Source organism: Vanessa tameamea, chromosome 13, assembly GCF_037043105.1.
Source record: "Vanessa tameamea isolate UH-Manoa-2023 chromosome 13, ilVanTame1 primary haplotype, whole genome shotgun sequence".
Lineage (NCBI taxonomy): Eukaryota > Metazoa > Arthropoda > Insecta > Lepidoptera > Nymphalidae > Vanessa > Vanessa tameamea.
Window position 1 is genome coordinate 420013 of NC_087321.1, and position 21168 is coordinate 441180.

Sequence of the window (21168 nt, forward strand, 5' to 3'; positions counted from 1 at the left end):
TTAAAAGTCACGAAATATACATGTTCTACTTATCATAGACTTCTAGTTAAAATATGTACTTGTTTATTCAGCATTTCGCTAAGAAATAGTAAATCATAACCACTGTCAAAGAATTTCTGCTTAAGAAATCTGAATATCGTTCTTAATCACCATCACCATCAATGCATCGCCAATATTGGGAACTTAAATACACCTAGCAAGAGCACCCCGTCTTATTGCCTCCACTGGTTACAGGGCTGGATCATTTTTGCCTAAAGGATTAGTATTGCAATTTAACGGAGAAGCTGTCAGCGTTCTTGCCCCTATTCCATGCAGTCGTGATCTGTACATTAAGTATTTTAAATTTAATTCGGTGCCTTAATGTAAATAATTCCTGAGTTAGGGGTTATTTATGATGATATTTTAATTAAATGATTTAGGACCTCCAAATAACAATAACAGTCACACAATGAGTCCTTCCAAGGGTAGAAAGTAGATTAGTAGAATAAAAACTAATTACCTAACCCGGTGGGACTAAGATGCCTCTTGTACAGTGATCCCTATAAAAACAATATGTGTTGAAACACTGAGTTGATTTTTTTAAATTAATTTCTAATGGATAGCATTTTTTTGTGTTGAGTTTTGAATAGGGGAGTAAGTTTTGTATGGTATTTCGGCATTTTTGATATATGGTAATCACTATTTAATTATATGCGTGAAAGACAGATCTTAATACGTATTTGCAGATTCATCAGCAAAGAGAGCGAAATACGAAGTTTGTAGAAGATCGCCTTTTTTCAATATTTGAAATATAAACATCGGTCTTCTGTTTATGAGTAAAAAATATTTATATTCTATTAGATATATTCCATTGAGATATCACATATACATATTAAAATGAAATTCAGACACACGATACACTTCTTTACATTTAAATATCAGTTGAACAAAGGAGTAAGAAATACAATACTAAAAGTACGAATTTAGAAAAAAATCCTTCCAATGGTTTAAATTAATATCTGGATAAGATCTTTATTTTTATTCCTGATAAATTCAAAAGTAAAGACTTTTAGGGTTCCTTTAAGAAACCCTTAAAACATTTCGTCTTGTTAAATTAATTATATACAGTAATTTTTTTCAAATATCCAGGAACCAGTTTTGTACTTGTCTAGAGTTAGAGAAGTAATCATGGATACATATATATCACTAATAAACGAGTCCTGATTAGATGAATTATATAAAAATACTTTTTACTATATTATAGCAACGATACGACAAAATATTATATAGCAGCAAAATGTATACGGAGGTTGTGATATATTCTGGACTTACAAGTAACCTATACGCTGTTCCAGACTGTAGTCTTCTAAACATTCAAAACCGTTAAAACGTTCTGGCGTGATTGAGTAACAAACTAACAAACTAACAAAAGTAACAAACAGAAACGTTTGTAAATGTGATATATTTAGATACGCGCCACGCATAGGAAATAGAAAGCGGGCGATTGAGAGGTGTCATGACAGCATTAGTGACGTCACGCCATTAGCCGTCACGGCATACGGATCGGTCTTACTCGAAATATTTTTTACGTTGATAAAATAAAAATAATAAAAATGCTAAGATTAAATGTTGCACGAAACGATTTTGTACTACATTATTCAAAAGATATATATATATATATATATATATATATTTTTATAATTCGTTACCACAATTTACATAGCATATTTAAGGTAGGGTCTCTCTAGTGAGCATGATTCATACTCGTGTCAGATTCACTCGTGTCATATTCTCCCCTATATTCTCCGAATCGTGGAAACTACTAAGACTATACTTTTGTAATATATGAATTACATGAAATACAAAACACTCCTAAGTCAAAAGATTCCCACGAAAGACTGAAAAGTACAAATCACCCTCTAAGTTAACCCAACTCGGTCTTAATCGGTTTTTCACTCAGTAAATTCCTAGGGTGATTCTAGGTGATATTCTATTTACAGGTGAGTGAATGACTTTATTCATTCAAAAAACTAATTTATCTTAGCCTGGTTGATATAAACTTAAGTAAACACTTTCTTTCTAATTTTACAACACATTACACAATAAATACGTATATACTAGTTTTCCTTATCAATAGCACCATGTGAAAAAAATATGTATAAGCTATACAGGTGGCCTGAGTAGATTCAATGATTAAATAAGATAACTATCTAATTCATATATATTCTAGCATTACAAGCATTCTACTAACAAACATTGCGCCAAAGGAAAGTTTCAGGTTTACGTATATAATAAATACGTAGTTATAAAAAGAGTATTTTTACATCGGAGAGTAACCAAATTATCAAGAACCTTATTGATTAAGTAGGTGGTTTCTATGGCTGCCGATGTCGAGAACCAGGGATAATTTTGTCGTTAGTTCAATTTCGACCCTGTAACCACGAATAATATAATAAGAACGATACATGGTAGAAATAACAGAATGCACTTGGTGTGTATTGTGATTTATCCGAAGCATTTGATCGTGTAGAGCACGCAACGATTTTATACGAACTAAAACATTACGGCGTTAACGGTAAAACTCTTCTCCTTTATTCGAACTTGACTCAAAGAATTCAACAGGTGTTTATTAATGGAATATTGTCTTCTAGATCTGTTCTAAGAATAGGCGTTCCACAGGGGTCAATTTTATGTCATTTTCTATTTTTTTTTTTTTGTATATAAATGATCTTTACTTTAATGTTAAAGGTATTTGTGATATTGTATTGTTTGTTGACTATACCACTTTACTTTTTTAATTTGACAGGAAACAACCAAACAAAATGAAGATATCTTATAAGCCACAGTAATTTATGTTTTTGTGCAGAATATCATGTTCAACGCAATCTAGGGCTTTATACACCTCACAGGACTTTTAATAAGTTTCTACAACTCAACAGATTCATGCAATATATAAATCAATGTGCAGCACGTTAATAACCTTTTCAATTATCGGAGTACCAGATATATTTGGCATAAGTTGCTATCACTATTCTAAAAAAATGTGAATTAGCGCGTACAGCTTAAAGAAAAAAATATATTTAATTAAGAAACTGTCTATATTTTCAGGTATACTAAATTTGTTAGTATCTGTGATTATACTATCTTATTCACTTTTTAAACAAGAACTATTGTTTGGGGATGGTGTAATAATTATTGAGAAGACTAAACTCTTTAGTGCAACCCTTACATTATTTTTCCTTTTCTCAATACCTGGAAGAAATTGCTCTGTAGCGACGAGATCACAGATACTACAAATGTGTAGCTCCATTTGTTATATTTGTTTTACTGTAACTGTTTTGTCTAGGTGTAGTATAAGATGATTATTATTGTTATTGACGTGAAACATCTTTACGCACACCTCGAGGGGAAGGCTGATTCGTATGCTGTGTTGGGACGATAAAGTATATCGCTATATACATATATATATATATATAAAATATTTCAATCACTGCTTAATATACGCAAGGCATTCGTTTCATTAGTTTTTACTATAAATTGATGTTGCTTTTATATTCCATATTTGCAGTTTTTTAATATTTGTTACGTTCTCAAAAATTTAAGAACATTCAAGCGTTATATCAATATCGCAGATGCGATTTTGTTTCGAAATATTCCAGCAAGAACAATGGTATCTTGATTGCGAAAAAGTGCATGAACCTCAGAACTAGGACTATATTGGAAATGAAATATTTGCCAACTTATATGCAGTTTGTGGGTTGTAAACATTCATTACGTAACGCGTTACGGCGCCAGTCTGTTTGGCTTCCCTTTCTCTGACGCATACGGCAGCGGTAGGCAGGCCATAATTATATCAATAATGTACGTAGCCAAAATTCTAATGTACATATTCAAGAATTATAACTTCCTTTTTTCTTTTTTCCTTAAATTATCATACATAACTAATAACCTAAGCATGTCTCAAGTTAAATAATTTTAATATTAAATAGTTCAACTTAGATTAGTTTAAGTTATCGCTTCTGTTGGGCGTTCTGAGACACGTATTTTATTTTTAATGGATTATACCCGACATCTGTGTTATATAGTAGAACAAAAATTATGTCATACATTCAAACGTGTTCGAGGGATCTTCGGCCCCTAGGATTTGTCGGGCTGGTTACAAATAGTATTGAAACAAAGTATTGTATATAAAAATGAATACTTAGACCATAAGTAAACTTACGTTATTTTTTTGCGAACTTTTGAAGAGTTTATCGGGGATAAATGCTACAGGAGTATGTTGGCAATATCAATTATTAATTTTTAATGATATGCTGTCAAACATACATAAAAATCAGCACTCAGGTTTTATGAAAAACGAGACATGTTTTAAAGTAGCACCTGGTACCTAAATAACTAACCGGCGGCCCAAAATAGCAAGCCATATATCCGACATTATATTTGTTGCTTAGAAAATAGGTAATATCTGGCAGCCCTGTAATCCTACTGTGACTGGAATTAAACAAAAAGTATGAACAAGGAGATACTTTTTTGGCGGAACCTCTTTACAATGTATATATATATTACTTATAAGGATGTTTTTTCAAGTTCAGGTATTTTTATTAATACCTTTTAAAATGTAAGTAGCTCTTAGCTCTTGGAGCTTTTGGTCTTATAAGACATTTGATAGATTCTTACATCTTCTACAGATTTAACAGTTACTGTTATATATTAACTAACATTACGATATGGCACAGGCGCGTTACTTATTATATATTTCATAGCGTGTACGTTTTCGAATAGCTTTAAAAAATAATTATTTTTATACATTTATCTTTCTTTTTTTTTAATTTAATTTAATTTCTTCAATGGGCGAAGGGACGAATACATGTCACCAATTTTACAAAATTAAAAGAGTAACACTGTAAATATTAGTATTTACAGAAGTAAGACTTGCTCCCTTCTTGAGGTTAAATGTTCATGCAACACAAGGCGACTTCTTGCGATGTTTTCCTTCAATGTTTAACACGAGATGAGTACTTAACACAAAATAGATATTATATTATGAACATTCAATGGTGTCTACAGTTGTGAACCCGCAACGTTCGGATACACGCGCTCTGGTTATTGAGCTATCTCAGCTCTTTTTTCCGTTTAACCTTAACTTAATGCCTAAGGTACAGAAATATAAGAACATACAGACATTACTTATGTAAAATGTATCTTGCTCTATATGTTATTCCATTTCTATTCATTCTGTTCATCTGAGGTTCAACTCCCTCGTCGATTGGAATGTTACGCGATTTGTGGACGATTTCATTTTTTTTAAGAAAAAAAAATGTACGCGACGAATGTGCATTGGAAGCTTGATTTTGTTTGCATAAATTGAGAATCGTAGGAATAGACTCATATTTCACGGGTAGTTTTCATTTTTATGGCCCCAAAATAGTAAGGATAAAATTTACTATCATTTTTATAATGAACGAGTTTATTGCCTTGGATTAAAACCCCATTTGTTAGTATGGCAATTTTTGACAATTCTCTACTTTTGATTTTCTGGCATAAATTTGGGCAAGGTAAAGGTCCATTTGAAAACTCATAGAAATTGGACGCCATTTTAATGCACTGAGCCGTCGCTAAATTTATTGCTAACCCTTAGCTTTAATATTGCTTAAAAGATTACAATTATCTTTTATATACAATTTTAAATAATTTCATAAACAAAAATATCAAATGCAACTTTTATTTTTTTAATTTGTGTTTATAATTCATCTCGTGCTCGGCGGTAAAGGAAAACATCGTGAGGAAACCTGCATGTGTCTAATTTCAACGAAATTCTGCCACATGTGTATTCCACCAACCCGCATTAGAGCAGCGTGGTGGAATATGCTCCATACCTTCTCCTCAAACGGGAGAGGAGGCCTTAGCCCAGCAGTGGGAAATTTACAGGCTGATTATGTATGTTTATGTAACTTTTATGACTTTTGAACAATTTTTAGAGCCCATACATCTGTCTTATAAAATGCTCTTTAGATATTACGTACATTATTTTCTAATGAAAGACTATTTTATTTTAATGTCTAATGCTTCCAATAATTTGAACAATAAATTGATTTTTTTTCATGTGTGCGTGGTTGTATATACATATATATATTTAGATGTGTGGTATACATAGTCCCGCAAATGTACATATATGCAGAAATGATAACTGTTCTTAATTCACTTTTAAATTTATACTGTAACATGACTCGTTTTAATGAAGAAAAACAAAGGTATATGTACTATTACATACATATATACATACGTATGTACTATTACATACATATATACATACATATTATGTATATATTTATGTATTCTACTCGAGACATCTGAGATTAGATTAACACTTTTGCAAATATTTATATTACTAAAAAAAAATTAATTGTATAGTATCCTAAGCTGTTGACAAACATTTCGTCTCTTGTATGAACAAAATACACCTTTATGACGCTTGAATAATGATCACGCAGAAAGTCAAAGATAGATTTTTTATCTCACTTCATATCATATTTAAAATTATAATATTTGCATTGTCACCTAATATTAGCCAACAATGGGTGTGCTCCTAATTTCAAAGCAAATATTTATATCTGACACACGTAATAAAAATTCACTTAGTCCTATTTTTAACGAATGGAAACCAAGTTTGCGTAACCTGCATACAATCCGTCTGACCGAATTCCGGTCTGCAGTCATTCTTAACTCAGACTAGAAAATTTGTTAGTTAACATTTCGTCATAAATTGTAGCAAATGTTATCGAAACAATGTTTTTTTATTTATAAAACGATTGTAATTTCAAAATAAAATCACGTTTTATAATAATGCTCCGATATCTATATTTTACAATCCCAGGAAATCATGTAATTATTGTTAGTGACAACTCATCTTTTTTTTTAAAAAAAAAAGGAATATCTATTATGGCAGTCTTCAATTAAAATTCTATTAAAGTTTAACAAATTATTAAACAACGAATTACAACAATAATTTTATAAGTACATACATACTAATGTAAAATTAATAAATTTCAATCATAATCATTATATTTAATAATGTGATATAATTAATTATGACATCCTATGACGGAACACCGTATTGGAGTCTAGGGTTACTCGCTAACACGATTTTAAAATTAAGTTCGATCTAATTTTGAAACTAAAATAGTTTAATATCTAACATTTTCACCTGCATGTTTGTTGAAAACATCTAACGAATTGCAACAGAATCCAACATAAATTGAATGTTTATGCCTGTAGTGTGGCAGAAGCATTACTCTCATAATCCGATAGAAAGCTAATCTGATACCAGAGTGGATTCCGATACAGGGTCAACGGCATTACGCCATATTTTCCAATGCACCTGTAACACATTTAACACTGCTCAAATCTTCAGTCTGCTTCTGAGAACTTCCATTGGATTTTACATTACATACATACATTACATTAGCAGCCTGTTAATTTCCCACTGCTGAGATAAAGCCTCCTCTCTCTTTTAGGAGAAGATTTGGAGCATATTCCACCACGCTGCTCCAATGCGGGTTGGTGGAATAAACATGTGGCAGAATTTCGTTGAATTTAGACACATGCAGGTTTCCTCGCGATGTTTTGCTTCACCGCCGAGCACGAAATGAATTATAAACGCAAATTAAGAACATGAAATTCACTGGTGCTTGCCTGGGTTTGAACCCGAAATCATCGGTTAAGATGCAGGCGTTCTAACCACTGGGCCATCTCGGCTCACTGGGCCATCTCGGCATTGGTTTGTAATTGGTTGAAATTTAAGTTATTTAGTAGACATAATGATGCACTATGGATTTAGATTGCTAAGAAACCCAGGAGGTAATTTTGGTGTGTTTTCAAATTGGAGTAGAATATCGTGATCGTTATGTGAGAAAACTTCACATATTTCTATTACATTCACCGCTTTAAATAAAACAGTCAGATGACAAGAACTCGAAATTATTCTTAACATGTGAATTAATTATGATTGAAAAAAGTGTAATATTAAATTAAATAAAAAATAATTTAGAAATTAAATATATTTAAGTAGACCTACGTCAATATAATTAACATTTAAAGTAATAAAGATTAACAGCCTCTGAAGGACCCATTGTTGAGCTAAAGCCTCCTTTCTCTTGGAGGAAAAAGTTTTGCTACTCCATTGCAGGAATTACATTGAAATTAGACAAATTTGTTCAGGATGTTTTCCTATAGACACAAATGAAACATATCGATATTCGGTGTTTTTAATCCGCGAAAACCCGTAAGATGAACAAATTCCCACCACTGGGCACCCTCGACTATACACAAGTTGGGGACGATAAATAAATATCCAATTTAAGATATTAAGTTTTTAATTTTATTTATGAGAATTAAAAACCACTTTTGAATTACTTTTGAATAAGGTCATCTATCACAATCATCTATTTTCCATTTTCATTGTTTTCTATAATATCTGTTTGAGATTCGGTTATATTTATTTCTTTGGGTTTACTCTTGCCTGCAACAAAAAAAAAACGGTTTTTAGTTCTTAATAACTATTGTAAATTTTCCCTATCAATCAATATGTTGTTTTCTGTTGATAGAGCTTTTTAGTGCCCACCTTAGTATATACCCTTTTTTATGATATGAGGCGGGCAAGTAAATGGATTACCTTGTGGTACCATATGGTGGCCCATTTATATGTTACCTTATGGTAAGTGATCACCACTGGCTTATTACTGGCTTATTACACATAGACACCGGCGCTGTATGAAATATGAAACAATCCTTACATCACCAATGTGGTACCCATAATAAATGCTATTAAGAACCATGTTATTAAATGGCTGCCTTATTTTTTGTTATAAATTTTAAGCTTAATTATACAGTGGAGCTACAGCACTCTTGAGGAGTTTTGGAGCTTATTTCGTATCTGTACTGCGATGTGTTTTGGCGGAAAATTATCAGATTTAAGTTTTCTCGTAAGTGAATTGTAAACACGGATTAAGGCTATAAGTGATTGAGCTATCTCTTAAATATTTGTAAAATGATATAACTAACCTTTCTCAAGAAGAAATTTCTGAACTGTGGAAAATGGAGCATCAATGATGACACAGAGGATAAACGCTGCAAGGATCGTGAACACTACGTTACTCACACCTCGATAAATCTGGAAAACATATCTAATTCAGTTCTTAAAGAAATGACAGACTGATGTGAACAGAATGATAGACTTAAGCCTTTGTTAAATTATCTAAAATTTTTATTGGGTGGCTGAGGTATATCGATATGTTGTTTTTCTTCATCGTCAAACAACAGTCATTTGAAGAATAAAAACCGACTTTAAAAGAAGGTTTTATTCGATTGTATTTTTTTTTTTGTTTGTTACATAAAAACTTTGTCATATCTGTAATTAACAAATTTTCTAAGTAAATTCTTCTTTGTTTGGGTATACTTTCCGTTTGGATTTGGAGAAAAATACGGGCGAAAGTTATAATTAATTTTCTCAGTATATTACTTGTGATCTTTTTTTTATTAAAATTCTATGTTATTACAGATTTAATATAAAATTTTAACAAAATAAAATATATATTATTCGTTGAAGATCAAAGCGTTCTATCCGATGAGCCATTTTGTGAAACAGATAATTAATTAGTAAATACATAAATAGCGTTTACTTACAATGTTTGCATCGTTGAAGTATAACGTGGTGGTCATACTGCCGTTAGCGATCATGATGAGAGGGAAGTGTATGAGATACATAGCGTACGAGAGACGAGCTGGCAGCTTCCATATTTGCAGAGAGAGGAACCAATTAATCGGTCCTGTGCGATGAAATAATAATATTTATAATCAACATTCACTACATCTATTATAATTCGTTCACTAAATCTTTATTAAATACACTTGCTAAATCAAAATATACTTTATTCGAGTAGTCTTTTACAAGGACTTTTGAATCGTCATTTAACAAACTATGTTAAGTGAATCTACCACCGGTTTGGAATGTAGATCCTACCGAGAAGAACCGGCAAGAAACTCTGTAGTTACTCTTTTTCAACATACAGTCATGTTAGTTAAGTACAATTATATATGTGTGTAATATAGTATCCTGCCTGGAAGTCAACAAGTATAAGTTATTGATAGTCAAAAATCTACCACGGATGCGGAAATTAACACCGACCTGAGAAGAACCGACGAAGGAAACTCAATGGGTTTCTTTTTTATATGTATTTTATACAATTATTGTTTTTAGACAATAACAATAAATATATTTTCGTTATTTGAAACGGCCTGGAGGCGATCATCTCATACCCCAATCAACTATGAAGTAATTAGTGTTGTAATATCCTTTAACAAACAAACGCTCCTTAACTTTTATATTTTAAAATTGAATATTTTTGAACGTTTACATACATAATATGGTCAACTTCACCATATGTGCATATATAAACTCAACATTATTCAAACACATATAATTACAGTACTTAAATAACATTTTTTGCTGCTCAGCTGTATTCAGTCGTATGAACTCTTTACAGGTTATAAGGACTACAGAGCTTATTAAGTAAGTTTTTTAAATTGTAGGTAGGGCTTTGTGCAGGCCTGTTTGGATAGGTACCACCTACTCATCGGATATTATTCCACAGAGCAGCAATACTTAGTATTACTAAGTTCCACTTTTAAGAGTACGTGAGCCAGTATACCGACAGATACAAGGATAACAAAAAGTTTCCAAGGTTGTTGGCGCATTATCGATGCAAGAAATGGTTATAATTATAGTGCCCATGTCTATGGGCGGCGGTGACCACGACCCATCAGGTGGCCCATTGACCTGTCAGCTTTCCCATACCATAAAGAAATACACTGAATATTATCCAGGAAAAAAAAACTTTCATACAATTATATATATGTATATATACCTATATAGGGTTACGGGATGCACTGCAGTTGTAAAACAATTAAATTGGTGGTTATTGAAATAATTTATAAATATAGAGTAAAATAAATAAAAACATACAGTTCCGTTACAAAAATATACGTATTTTGATACGATTTTTTAATAATATTATATAGCAACGAAGTATATTATAATGCTAATATAAGAAACACCCGGTAACGCGTTGCTGTGACTGTATTATACGTAGAATTACAGTGTGTGGTAATGTTTAGCTAAAAATCTTGTCTAAAGCTCGTTTAATAGTAAAATTTCATGTAAAAATATTTAGCGTTTCTTGTGTGTTGGACGTTTAAAAAAAACATTTTATATACAGGGTTATTGGTAATTCGACGTATTCTCGTTAGGAGGTGATAGGGGTGATTATTTGCGATAATTTTAACCCCCATATACACATATATGCATATGGGGGTTATATGGGGGTTATACGTCGAATTACTAATAACCCTGTATACACAGATAAAACAGAATACGTGTCACGCACACAATGACGCATAAAATAGCGTCATGCCGTTTGCCGTAACGGCATACGAGTCGGTGTTGTCCACAAGGCGCGCTCATAAATTTATCACACGAAAAAAAAACATTCAGTTCTTGTAAGCTAACACAAACTACTGGGTAGCTCAAAAAAAAATCTTTATCGCACCATAAAATAATTCTTTCAGATTCATGAAGGTTGAATATGGATTTGAAAAGTACAATAAATTACCTCCATAACCGTGAACACAGGCAAAGATCAGCCAACCCAAGGTCATTGCCCAGATACCTCTCATGTATGCGTTGAGGAAATTGTCGAACATCTGTTTATCGTGGTCCACTTGCATAATGGGGTATATACTGAATATACAGAAAGCCATCAACGCAATTGATAACGTCCATAACGTTGCTACGAGACTCTGTAATAAATAATTTTCATCAATTATCTGTAGACGACAAAAATAGTTTAGTGTTAAAGGCTTCATGTATATAACCGTAGTAATAGCACTTTACAGATGAATCGTGACATTTATTTCATGAACTTGAAAACTTTTCTAGTCGACAGTACTCATTCGAGTTCTATGTTTAGTCCATTTGTCCTGAAGAAATTAATTTTTGTTTGTAAGGGTAAAGATAAAAAAATACGCAGCCCGTCTGGGTAGGTTACATTTTGATGGATAGTTAGTATTCTTTACAGTGCTGTATCGTGGTCAATTTACGAATCTACCTGCATAATATGTTTAAAAAAAAGCTTCTATAACATAAAAGAACATACTTCTATTTAAGAAAATAATTCGATCATGTCTAAATACGTAATTACTTCAATTAAGTTGGTATCTACATAATAAAATACCATAAATAAATAAATATAATTATTGGACAACATCACATATATTACTCTGATCCCAATGTAAGTAGCTAAAGCACTTGTTTTATGGAAAATCAGAAGTACCACAAACACCCAGACCCAAGAGAACATAGGAAACTAATGACATTTTTCTACATCGACTCGGCCGGGAATCGAACCCGGCGCGTCGAAGTGGCGTAACCATGGAAACCGGTGTACACACTACTCGACCCCGGAGGTCGTCTGTACATACATACATACATGTATACAATGTTACAAAAAACCACATACCTTTTGCATGCGAAGATTTTTTCCTTTAAATTTGTGTAACAAGTATCCATACAGCATTCCGATGAAAAATGGCGACGCTCGAGGCAATGTATTCATGTAATAATACACGAAATAATCTCTCATTTCATCGAAACGTCTACAATAATTATTATCCAATTGATACGACTGTCGAAATTCCAATATCGTGATTGAAAAATTGGGTAAAACACTTGTCAAAACGTTGATAAGTATAAGTGAGGCTGTATATTTAAATGGACACACAGATTTTCTTCCAATGTTTTCCAACACTGCCTTAACCGGTGTTAATCAAAAACAAAAATTAACATATGAAAACTTAGTAAATGACGTTCTTAGATTCCCATTTCCAAGCTACTGGTCCCAACACTGAAGTCATTGTTATATAAATTTATAATAAAACGGGATATATCGTAGGACACCTGGTTGGAACGAAGTTGCTTTGGCTAAGGTAAGAGACGGAAAGGTCACCTGGAGAGAGGATAACATATTTTTCGCATAAAATTACCTTGGATTAGCAATAGCGGCGGAGTAATTATACATGAAGCTGTAAACACTAGATATGGCTAAGGTTATAACAACGCCTGCCACGAGGGAACACCAAGCGACCATGGCACTTCCAAACAACCACACTATGACTACAGGGCTGATAATATAGAGTTGCACATCTACAGATAGGTACCAAGTGTGTTGTAAGCACTGGAAAAAAAAAAACAAAAATATTGGACTAGTCGATTTCAACCGCCGTTTCGTACTAGTTTTCCCTTGTAGCTTCGCTCGCATTCTACGAGTCTGTCCTTGAGGTTCCAGCTTGCTTTATACCAAGTTCCACCAAATTCGGTTCAATTTTTTTTCGTGAAATAATAATAGACAGACAGACAGATTTGCTTTCGAATTTATAATATTATTATAAATTAAAATATAAGGTATATTAATCATGGGTAGTATTACTTTATTTTAGAAAAATATATTTTTAAATCTGTCAGGTTCTAGGGATTCGTTTTCGGTATTTTCCCCTACGTACAAACAAATAAATATTACCGGTCTTTATATCTGTACAGACCATCTTAGGTTTACTTCTCCGATGTTACGATTATGATATATTTGTTGTGAAAATGTTAAGGATTAAAAAATGAACCCAATACCGTCAGGAACTGTACCTAATAGTTATCCTTTGACTATATTTACGGTCCCAAAAAAAAGTTATATTTCCGAATGTTGTGTTATTTAAAAGATCGTTATTTCAATCTCATGAAATTGTCGAACTAGCTCCTATTAAAAATATCTAATTAAACAATAATACTTACCATATTAAGAGGCTTCACATAATTCTGCACATGCAGCAACGCTGACCACCATCGCCGTCTGCATGATTCCGTCGAATACCCCACATCTGTCCACACCGGGCCATCGGATACTCGATGGAGTAAAGAAGCTTGGAGCAGAATCACAGCAGCCAGCAGTGGGAATATTCGCAGAAGACGGTACAAATAAAAAAGATGTAGAGATTTGATGAATTTCCCTGTAACGACGATAAATGTAAATCGTATCGGAGTTTCTTCTAACCGCGGGTCGAGGCGTGATTTTATATTGTCAGTGGAAAGGTTCCCGCTGTTGGAAAAAGATGTTTAAAGTGATTACTTTACATCACAGTTTCCAAGAGTACTATTTTGGCGCTTTGGCCTTTTATTCTTTTGAGCGATGATAGTATAACCTTTTTTAATAAAATGTCATCTATACAAACCGACTTTCCGACTTTCTATTACAAGTATGGATTATTGAAATGGTTATTTTATTTAAATACCATACTGTTATTATCGATGGTTATTAATACCATGTTTTCAATTACAATTTAACATTGACTTTTTTTAATATATTTGATGTAATTGAGGTGTGATTTTGTTTTGAACGATCACCGGTATAGCCTTTGAATAAAAGGCCGTAAGACTGAAGATTTACATCTAGAAGAGTCAGGCGCCTGTCTTATTAAATAAGTGACGGAAATATGTTATTTCAATAAGCTTTAAAGAACAATTAATTTAAAAAAAAAATAGCTTTTAACCTATTAAATGTCTTTTAAATAAATAAACAATAAATATTGGACAACATCACATACATTACTCTGATCCCGATGTAAGTAGCTAAAGCACTTGTGTTATGGAAAATCAGAAGTAACGACGGTATCACAAACACCCAGACCCAAGACAATATAGAAAACTAATGAACTTTTCCTACATCGACTCGGCCGGGAATCGAACCCGGGACCTCGGTGTGGCATACCCATGAAAACCGGTGTACACACTACTCGACCACGGAGGTCGTCAAATTGTTCCTTTTATCTATATATAGATACATAACTAACGCTATGAGTAAAATCAACGTTATCTTCACCGAAAGCTTAATTTGGCTTAGATTTTCCTTTTTGCCAATTTTTAGATATATTAACAAACTATGTTAATAATATTATAATAATTATTATATATTAATAGTAGCAAAATTAAACTTTTAATAAGTATTGCCAAGTACGTTAATTCAAAACAATGACAAAAACAGTTTCAATACCAATAATAATAATACAAATAATAGTTACAAACTAAACGTGAAAGTTATATGGACCAATTATAACCACAATAATCTGTTTGAAACAATTAAAGTATTATATAACGCCTGGCTATTTTATCGATGTCTACTGTAGGATACAAATATTTTGTCATCGTTAGTATTTGATAAGATATCATGCATATTTACATGTATTTTGTAATAAATTAAACTCCCTATCTGAGAATTATGGCTTTTATGATTATTCTTAGGTCAAACAGACGGCGAGGCGTACCTTACGAGACTCTTTTTATACTAGAGCAGAGTATAATGGAGCCATTTGTTACTTGGTATTCGGGCTTTATGCAAGACCGTCGTGGGTGGTACCAACCTCTAATCAGGTATTCTACCGCCAAACAGAACTTAGTATTCTTGTGTTCCAGTTTGAAGGGTTAGTGAGTGCAACTACAGATACACGGGACATAACATCTTTGCTCCCAGTTTTGGTGGCATAGGTGTGATGTAAGGAATTGGCATTATTACAATAGGCGCCAATTTTTATGGGCGATGGTGAAATATTACCATCAGGTGGTCCATTTGCCTGCCCGCCTAGCTATTACATAAAAACAAATATAATCTATACTAATATATCAAGAGACGTATTTTTATAATGCCTGTAAAAACAACTTATTCAATATGTATAATACTTATACCTCAAGAAGCATTTGAATTGTATAATAGTATTACATAAATAGTCGCACTTGTTGCACGTTGCACAATTTCATACGCTTTTTTATACTATTGACGTGACAAGTTTGATTTCCATATGATTTATAATGAAGAAATAAGTTTATTATTGGTGGCGTTTTAGCGGTAGGTTCTCTCTGTTCGCACATATTCTATCGCCAAGAAAGCCGAGATGGACCAGTGGTTAGAACGCGTGCATCTTAATCGATTATTGCGGGTTCAAACCCAGGTAAGCACCACTGAATTTACATGTGTTTTTTAATTTGTGTTTATAATTCGTCTCGTGCTCGGCGGTGAAGGAAAACATCGCGAGGAAACCTGCCTGTGTCTAATTCTAACGAAATTCTGCCACATGTGTATCCACTAACTCGCATTGGAGCAGCGTGTTGGAATATGCTCCAAACCTTCTCCTCAAAGGGATAGGAGGCCGTAGTCCATCAGTGGGATATTTACAGGCTGCTAATGTATCTATGTTTGTGTCTATCGCCATATAGCAGCACATACCATTGTTGTGTTTTGGTTTGAAGAATGAGTGAGCCAGTGAAACTATGGGCACAGGGGATGTCGCATATTGATGTAAGGTACGGTTAATATTTCTAACAGTTTCAATGTCTATGTCAAATACTCACATTATAAAACCAAAGCACAAAAATTATATATCTGTGAATAATTATTATTTGACCTCAAATTATAAAACAAAACGAAGACGAGCGCGACGAACATTAAAGTGAGACAGCAAAAACGAATACAGAATCGAACCTAATCTCTAGTAAATAAAGTGACAGAACTTTTGACGTATGAACAAAAAGACGCGTCGTACCGGGAAATTCATTTTATTTTTTATTTGATTTTGTTGCTTCACTATTATCTTCAGCGCGCTCCATCTGCCTTTTGTTTCGTAATCTTTTGTCAGGTTATCCGGTAGCCCATTTGCCGAGACGACTAAGTCACCACAGCCTAAGACATTGTCGCCGTAAAAAAATAACCATTTTATAAATCACAAATGCGCCACTGACCTTGGGAATCAAGATATTATGTCCCTTGTGCCTACAGCTACACTGGTTCACTCCCCTTAAAACAGAACAATACTAATATTGCTTCTTGGCGATAGAATATATGACAAGGGGGTGGTACCCACACAGACGGGCTTGCACAAAACCCTATGAGTCTATCTGAGGATTATTATTTAAGATCATTTAAAAAGACTAAAACAATTATAACATGTAAGATTTTAAATCAACATGGTTATTTTTATTGCTAACAGTATTTAAAACGGGATATTTACCATGTTTTTTATTGTTATTCGGTGGAGCTCGATACTTCGACATTATCTCGTGTACAAGACATTCGTAGTTAATGTCGAAATATCGAGCTCCACCGAATAAAAATACAAAAACATGCTAAATATCCCGTCTCAAATACTGTCAGTAATTATAACATCATTAAAAAAATCGATTACTCACATCTACTTATCTTCCCGATGGCGGTATAAACACAAAGAACACCACTTAGCATAAAAAATGTATCCACAGAGATTGGCGCGGAATTCACCCAAATACTTCTAAATGATGTTAACCACTGGAAACAAAAGAAAGTCACTTCATTACATTTAAAAAATTTAAGATATGCTATTGACTATATGAAAAGATCCTACTTTATAATTATAGTTTATGGATAAATTTCGGAGTATTGTAATGAATATTAGTTTATTTCAATGCTTTATTATAAATTCGTTTCCAGGGGGGAAGAATAGTTGCAAGGTTATCTGTGCCCTTTCACTGAAAATGTCCATGCAACATTAAACGATCGGTTAATACGTAGACTCATAATATACAAACTCACTCTCTCAATAATAATATTTATTTGGATTAGTAAGGATATAATTAAGCGTTGATACAATTGTTTTATTTTAAACAATTCGTTGAATATGACGTATATATATTACAAAACTAAAAAACATATGTTTATGGCGATATAATGTTATACCGTGTACAAGATAGCTTGATCTTTTTGACAGATGTAAATTTTTCTGATCGACATAACTTTGCAATGACATAACACATAATTTTCTTAATTTAATGATTTTAAAAATTGTAAAAATATTTATAAAAATACATATAATACAAAAGTTCCTAAAGATTCAAGCGTTATCGGAAAATTTTAAGACTTTCTATTATATATTATTGCTTCAAAGTAAAATTTAAATGGAAACACTGAAAATAATAGACGCTTGTACAATGTTACATTGGTCGGACGGTACGGACGCGAATAACAGGCAGTAACTGATACAAATATCGATTACAAAAATCCTTATTAAAGATCATTGTTAAGTTATTGTAACGAATGGGGGTCCTTTTGGTTGGGGTCTCTTGAGCTGGTTTAACTCTTTTTAGAAAAATAAGTTAAAAAAATTGAATTCTAATTTTAATTACGCATTCCATCGTTCCATCGACTGTTATACGTGTTATATTTTCTGTTTCTCATCACTAGCTCGTCTGTCAAAAAGATCGAGCTAACTTGAACAGGGTATAACATGCTTATGAGGTTAGATTATAAAACGACACACACGAACAGCTGCCATAAAAGTAAATATAAAAATTACGTATAGTATAATATGTTTTACTTAAATTTAGCTTAAAATCTGATAATAGCTAGACTTTCTGTAGCTTTGTAAGGTACAATTTGTGTTAAGCTTTTCGCTCATTCTAAATTCAACGGTAACATCCAATATATTTGGGCCAAGTTGATACTGTCTTCAATCTACCAACATAATAATATTTCCAATATATCCAATCTACCAACATAATAATAAAAATAAGGTTTTACTTACGTTTAAAATATAAGCAGCGTTTGAAACGAAACTCAAAGGGATCAAGCAGTACGTGTGACCGAATATAACCCACAGCATCGAAATGGCTCGGATGCCATCAACGCATTCCAAAGCACCAGGACCATAGTTGAAAGAAAGTAGCCTCTTAGTATTAGTATGTATGGAAAAGCTTCTATAAAGTCTATCAATTTCGGAATTTTCTGAAAAAGTAAAGAAAATATTAAATTCAATAGGAAGCAATATGCTGCTTAAAAATTATAAGACCGCTAAGAAACATAATTTCATACTATTAATTTAATGAGGAGATTATTTATTGTAATAGTAACAATACTATTTTATATTGAAATTACACAATTCAAAATGGTAAATGGTTTCGTTTGTAAAATATAAAAAACAAAACATAAAATAAATAAAACAAATAGTAGGGGTGAAAGTAACGATGGTAGTGGTGACCAGTGCTTACGCAGCAGACCCACGAGAGAGGAGGTAGTCCGATATGGACACTTCCAACGCCGTCGACATCTACCCGCAAACTTCAGTCTCGCGAACAAGACATTCGTAGATAATGTCGAAATATCGAGCTCGACCAAATAAAAATAAAAATCATGGTAAATATCCCGTTTCAAATACTTACGGTAATAAAAATAACCATGTTAATTTAAAATCTTATTTTGTATATTATATTTAATAATAATTAAGAGTTATTTTTCCTTAAACGCCATTTGGTTCCTTATTACGCACTCATTCTGACGTCCTACCTGCGAATCCTTCATGAAGAAGTTAGTAAGAAAAACTTTCTCCTGTTATAATTAAAAGGTAAGCCACCATTGATATTATTTTGTCAATACAATCTTGTTTTAATTTAAATGATTAACTGTTCTGATTTTGTTTTAATTTTTTATTGTTTTCCACTTTTTGAATCATTTAACTTGAATATGTTTTTTTTTGGTATAAGTGATTGTTATTAAAAAAAATTAACGAATAAATAAACAAAACCCATACCTAAACGTATCAAAATATTTCATCGTTTTTAAATAATAAAAAATTTGACCTCCATTTTTCCAAAGCATTATAAACATTTCTTAACATATTTTATGGACAAAGTTAAATTCTTACCTTTTTTCAAAACATATGTTTGATACAAATCGTATGAAGTACTTATTATTGTTATCAATAATATCAAAGAGAAGATTGAACTGAAACGCACGAGTAGACCGTATTAGACATAATACACTAATAAAAAATATTAACAAATATATAATATATCAAAATCATTGCTATTAACTTATTCTAAGGTTATAGTATATTTTCTACTCACATGCTTATATAATCTGCTATGCTCACAGGTTTGTCATTTGGTAACCGACAGAAGTATTCGTCAAAAGTTAAATTTATGTTATTTAATGAACCAATTAAATTAATAACTTGTTTCGGTGTGCATACTTTTGGAACGCAAATAGCCAAAGTCAAGGTCGTAGTAGATTGTATGTTAGACGTTATTGCTCTGAAAAAATATTTTAAAATGTGTAGGGAACTTTATTAGATGATAAAAATATTTTGTAGCCAGTTAATAAGTCCTTGACTGAAGACAAGACACTCATGTAATTTTTTATTATTCATACACTAATCATGTCCTATGAATTTATTAAAATGAAAAAAAATTGCTTCACAGAATATCGCTTATCTTTATCTTTGAAATAATTCTTCCAGCAATATTTTCTCTAGAAGACATTCTTTATCTAGAATCTTAGATGTGCTTTAGCATTAGTAAGTTGACAGTTACCTAGAAGTCATAGTGTTTTCAGTCCCTGATATTAATTGAGCTAGTTGTTTTAGATTTAAATTTCGTTCAATATGTTCACTGGTATAGTTTTCTAATGTTGGCCATTTTTTGTCTAAATCCAGTGTTTGTGAGTTTTCAATTCTTGTGTTTTGGTTTAGAGATACATGGATTAAACAATATTTCCCTGCGATTTCTAACTCATCTGCTAAATATTGAATGCTTAGACATTGATGATAACTTCCAAGATCAGCCAAATTTCCTATCAAAATTCCACTTGGAATTTTTCCACTTGCGTCTATAACTGTTAAAAGTAAAAATAATTAATAAGATAATTACGCTCGCTGTTTACTTCCATATTGAAATAATTTAAATTAAAGTAATGTACCATTTGTATTCTGTAATTGTATGTCCATTATAATTTCGTGAAGTTAGCCAAATGTTCGACAATTAAAACAGTAAAAAGTAGAAATACTCGAAGACGATACAAATAAAATTGTAATAATAGTTAATGTGATTAATTGCATCTCTATTTCAGGTTATCAATTGCACTCTACGCTTATATTCCTAAAAATTATCTCTGTATTCGGCAGCGATTGTAGGGAGGGCTCTTTTATTGAAGCTTCCCAAGTCGTATTCCATATTGAATCCTACACGTATTGTACAATAATTTTGGAGATATAAAAAAAATACTTACAGCAAAAAAA

At 32.3% G+C, this 21168-nt stretch overlaps 3 protein-coding genes across 4 annotated transcripts in view; all 3 read right to left on the reverse strand.

The window, feature by feature from the left end:
• The window catches only part of LOC113397838 (uncharacterized), a 614853-nt gene that overhangs the window by 125724 nt on the left and 467961 nt on the right, over positions 1 to 21168 (reverse strand). The window lies entirely within an intron of this gene.
• The window catches only part of LOC113397917 (putative inorganic phosphate cotransporter), a 188356-nt gene that overhangs the window by 22890 nt on the left and 144298 nt on the right, over positions 1 to 21168 (reverse strand). The gene's annotated exons all lie outside the window — the stretch shown is intronic.
• Positions 8421 to 20772, reverse strand: LOC113397918 (nose resistant to fluoxetine protein 6-like; the record flags this gene model as incomplete). The annotated part of the gene is made up of 12 exons (XM_026636450.2): positions 8421 to 8497; positions 9040 to 9148; positions 9661 to 9803; positions 11646 to 11832; positions 12552 to 12687; positions 13075 to 13265; positions 13874 to 14088; positions 17315 to 17429; positions 18682 to 18881; positions 19798 to 19877; positions 20000 to 20185; positions 20465 to 20772. Coding segments are annotated over 12 exons (1947 nt in total), but the record flags the coding sequence as incomplete, so codon positions are not given.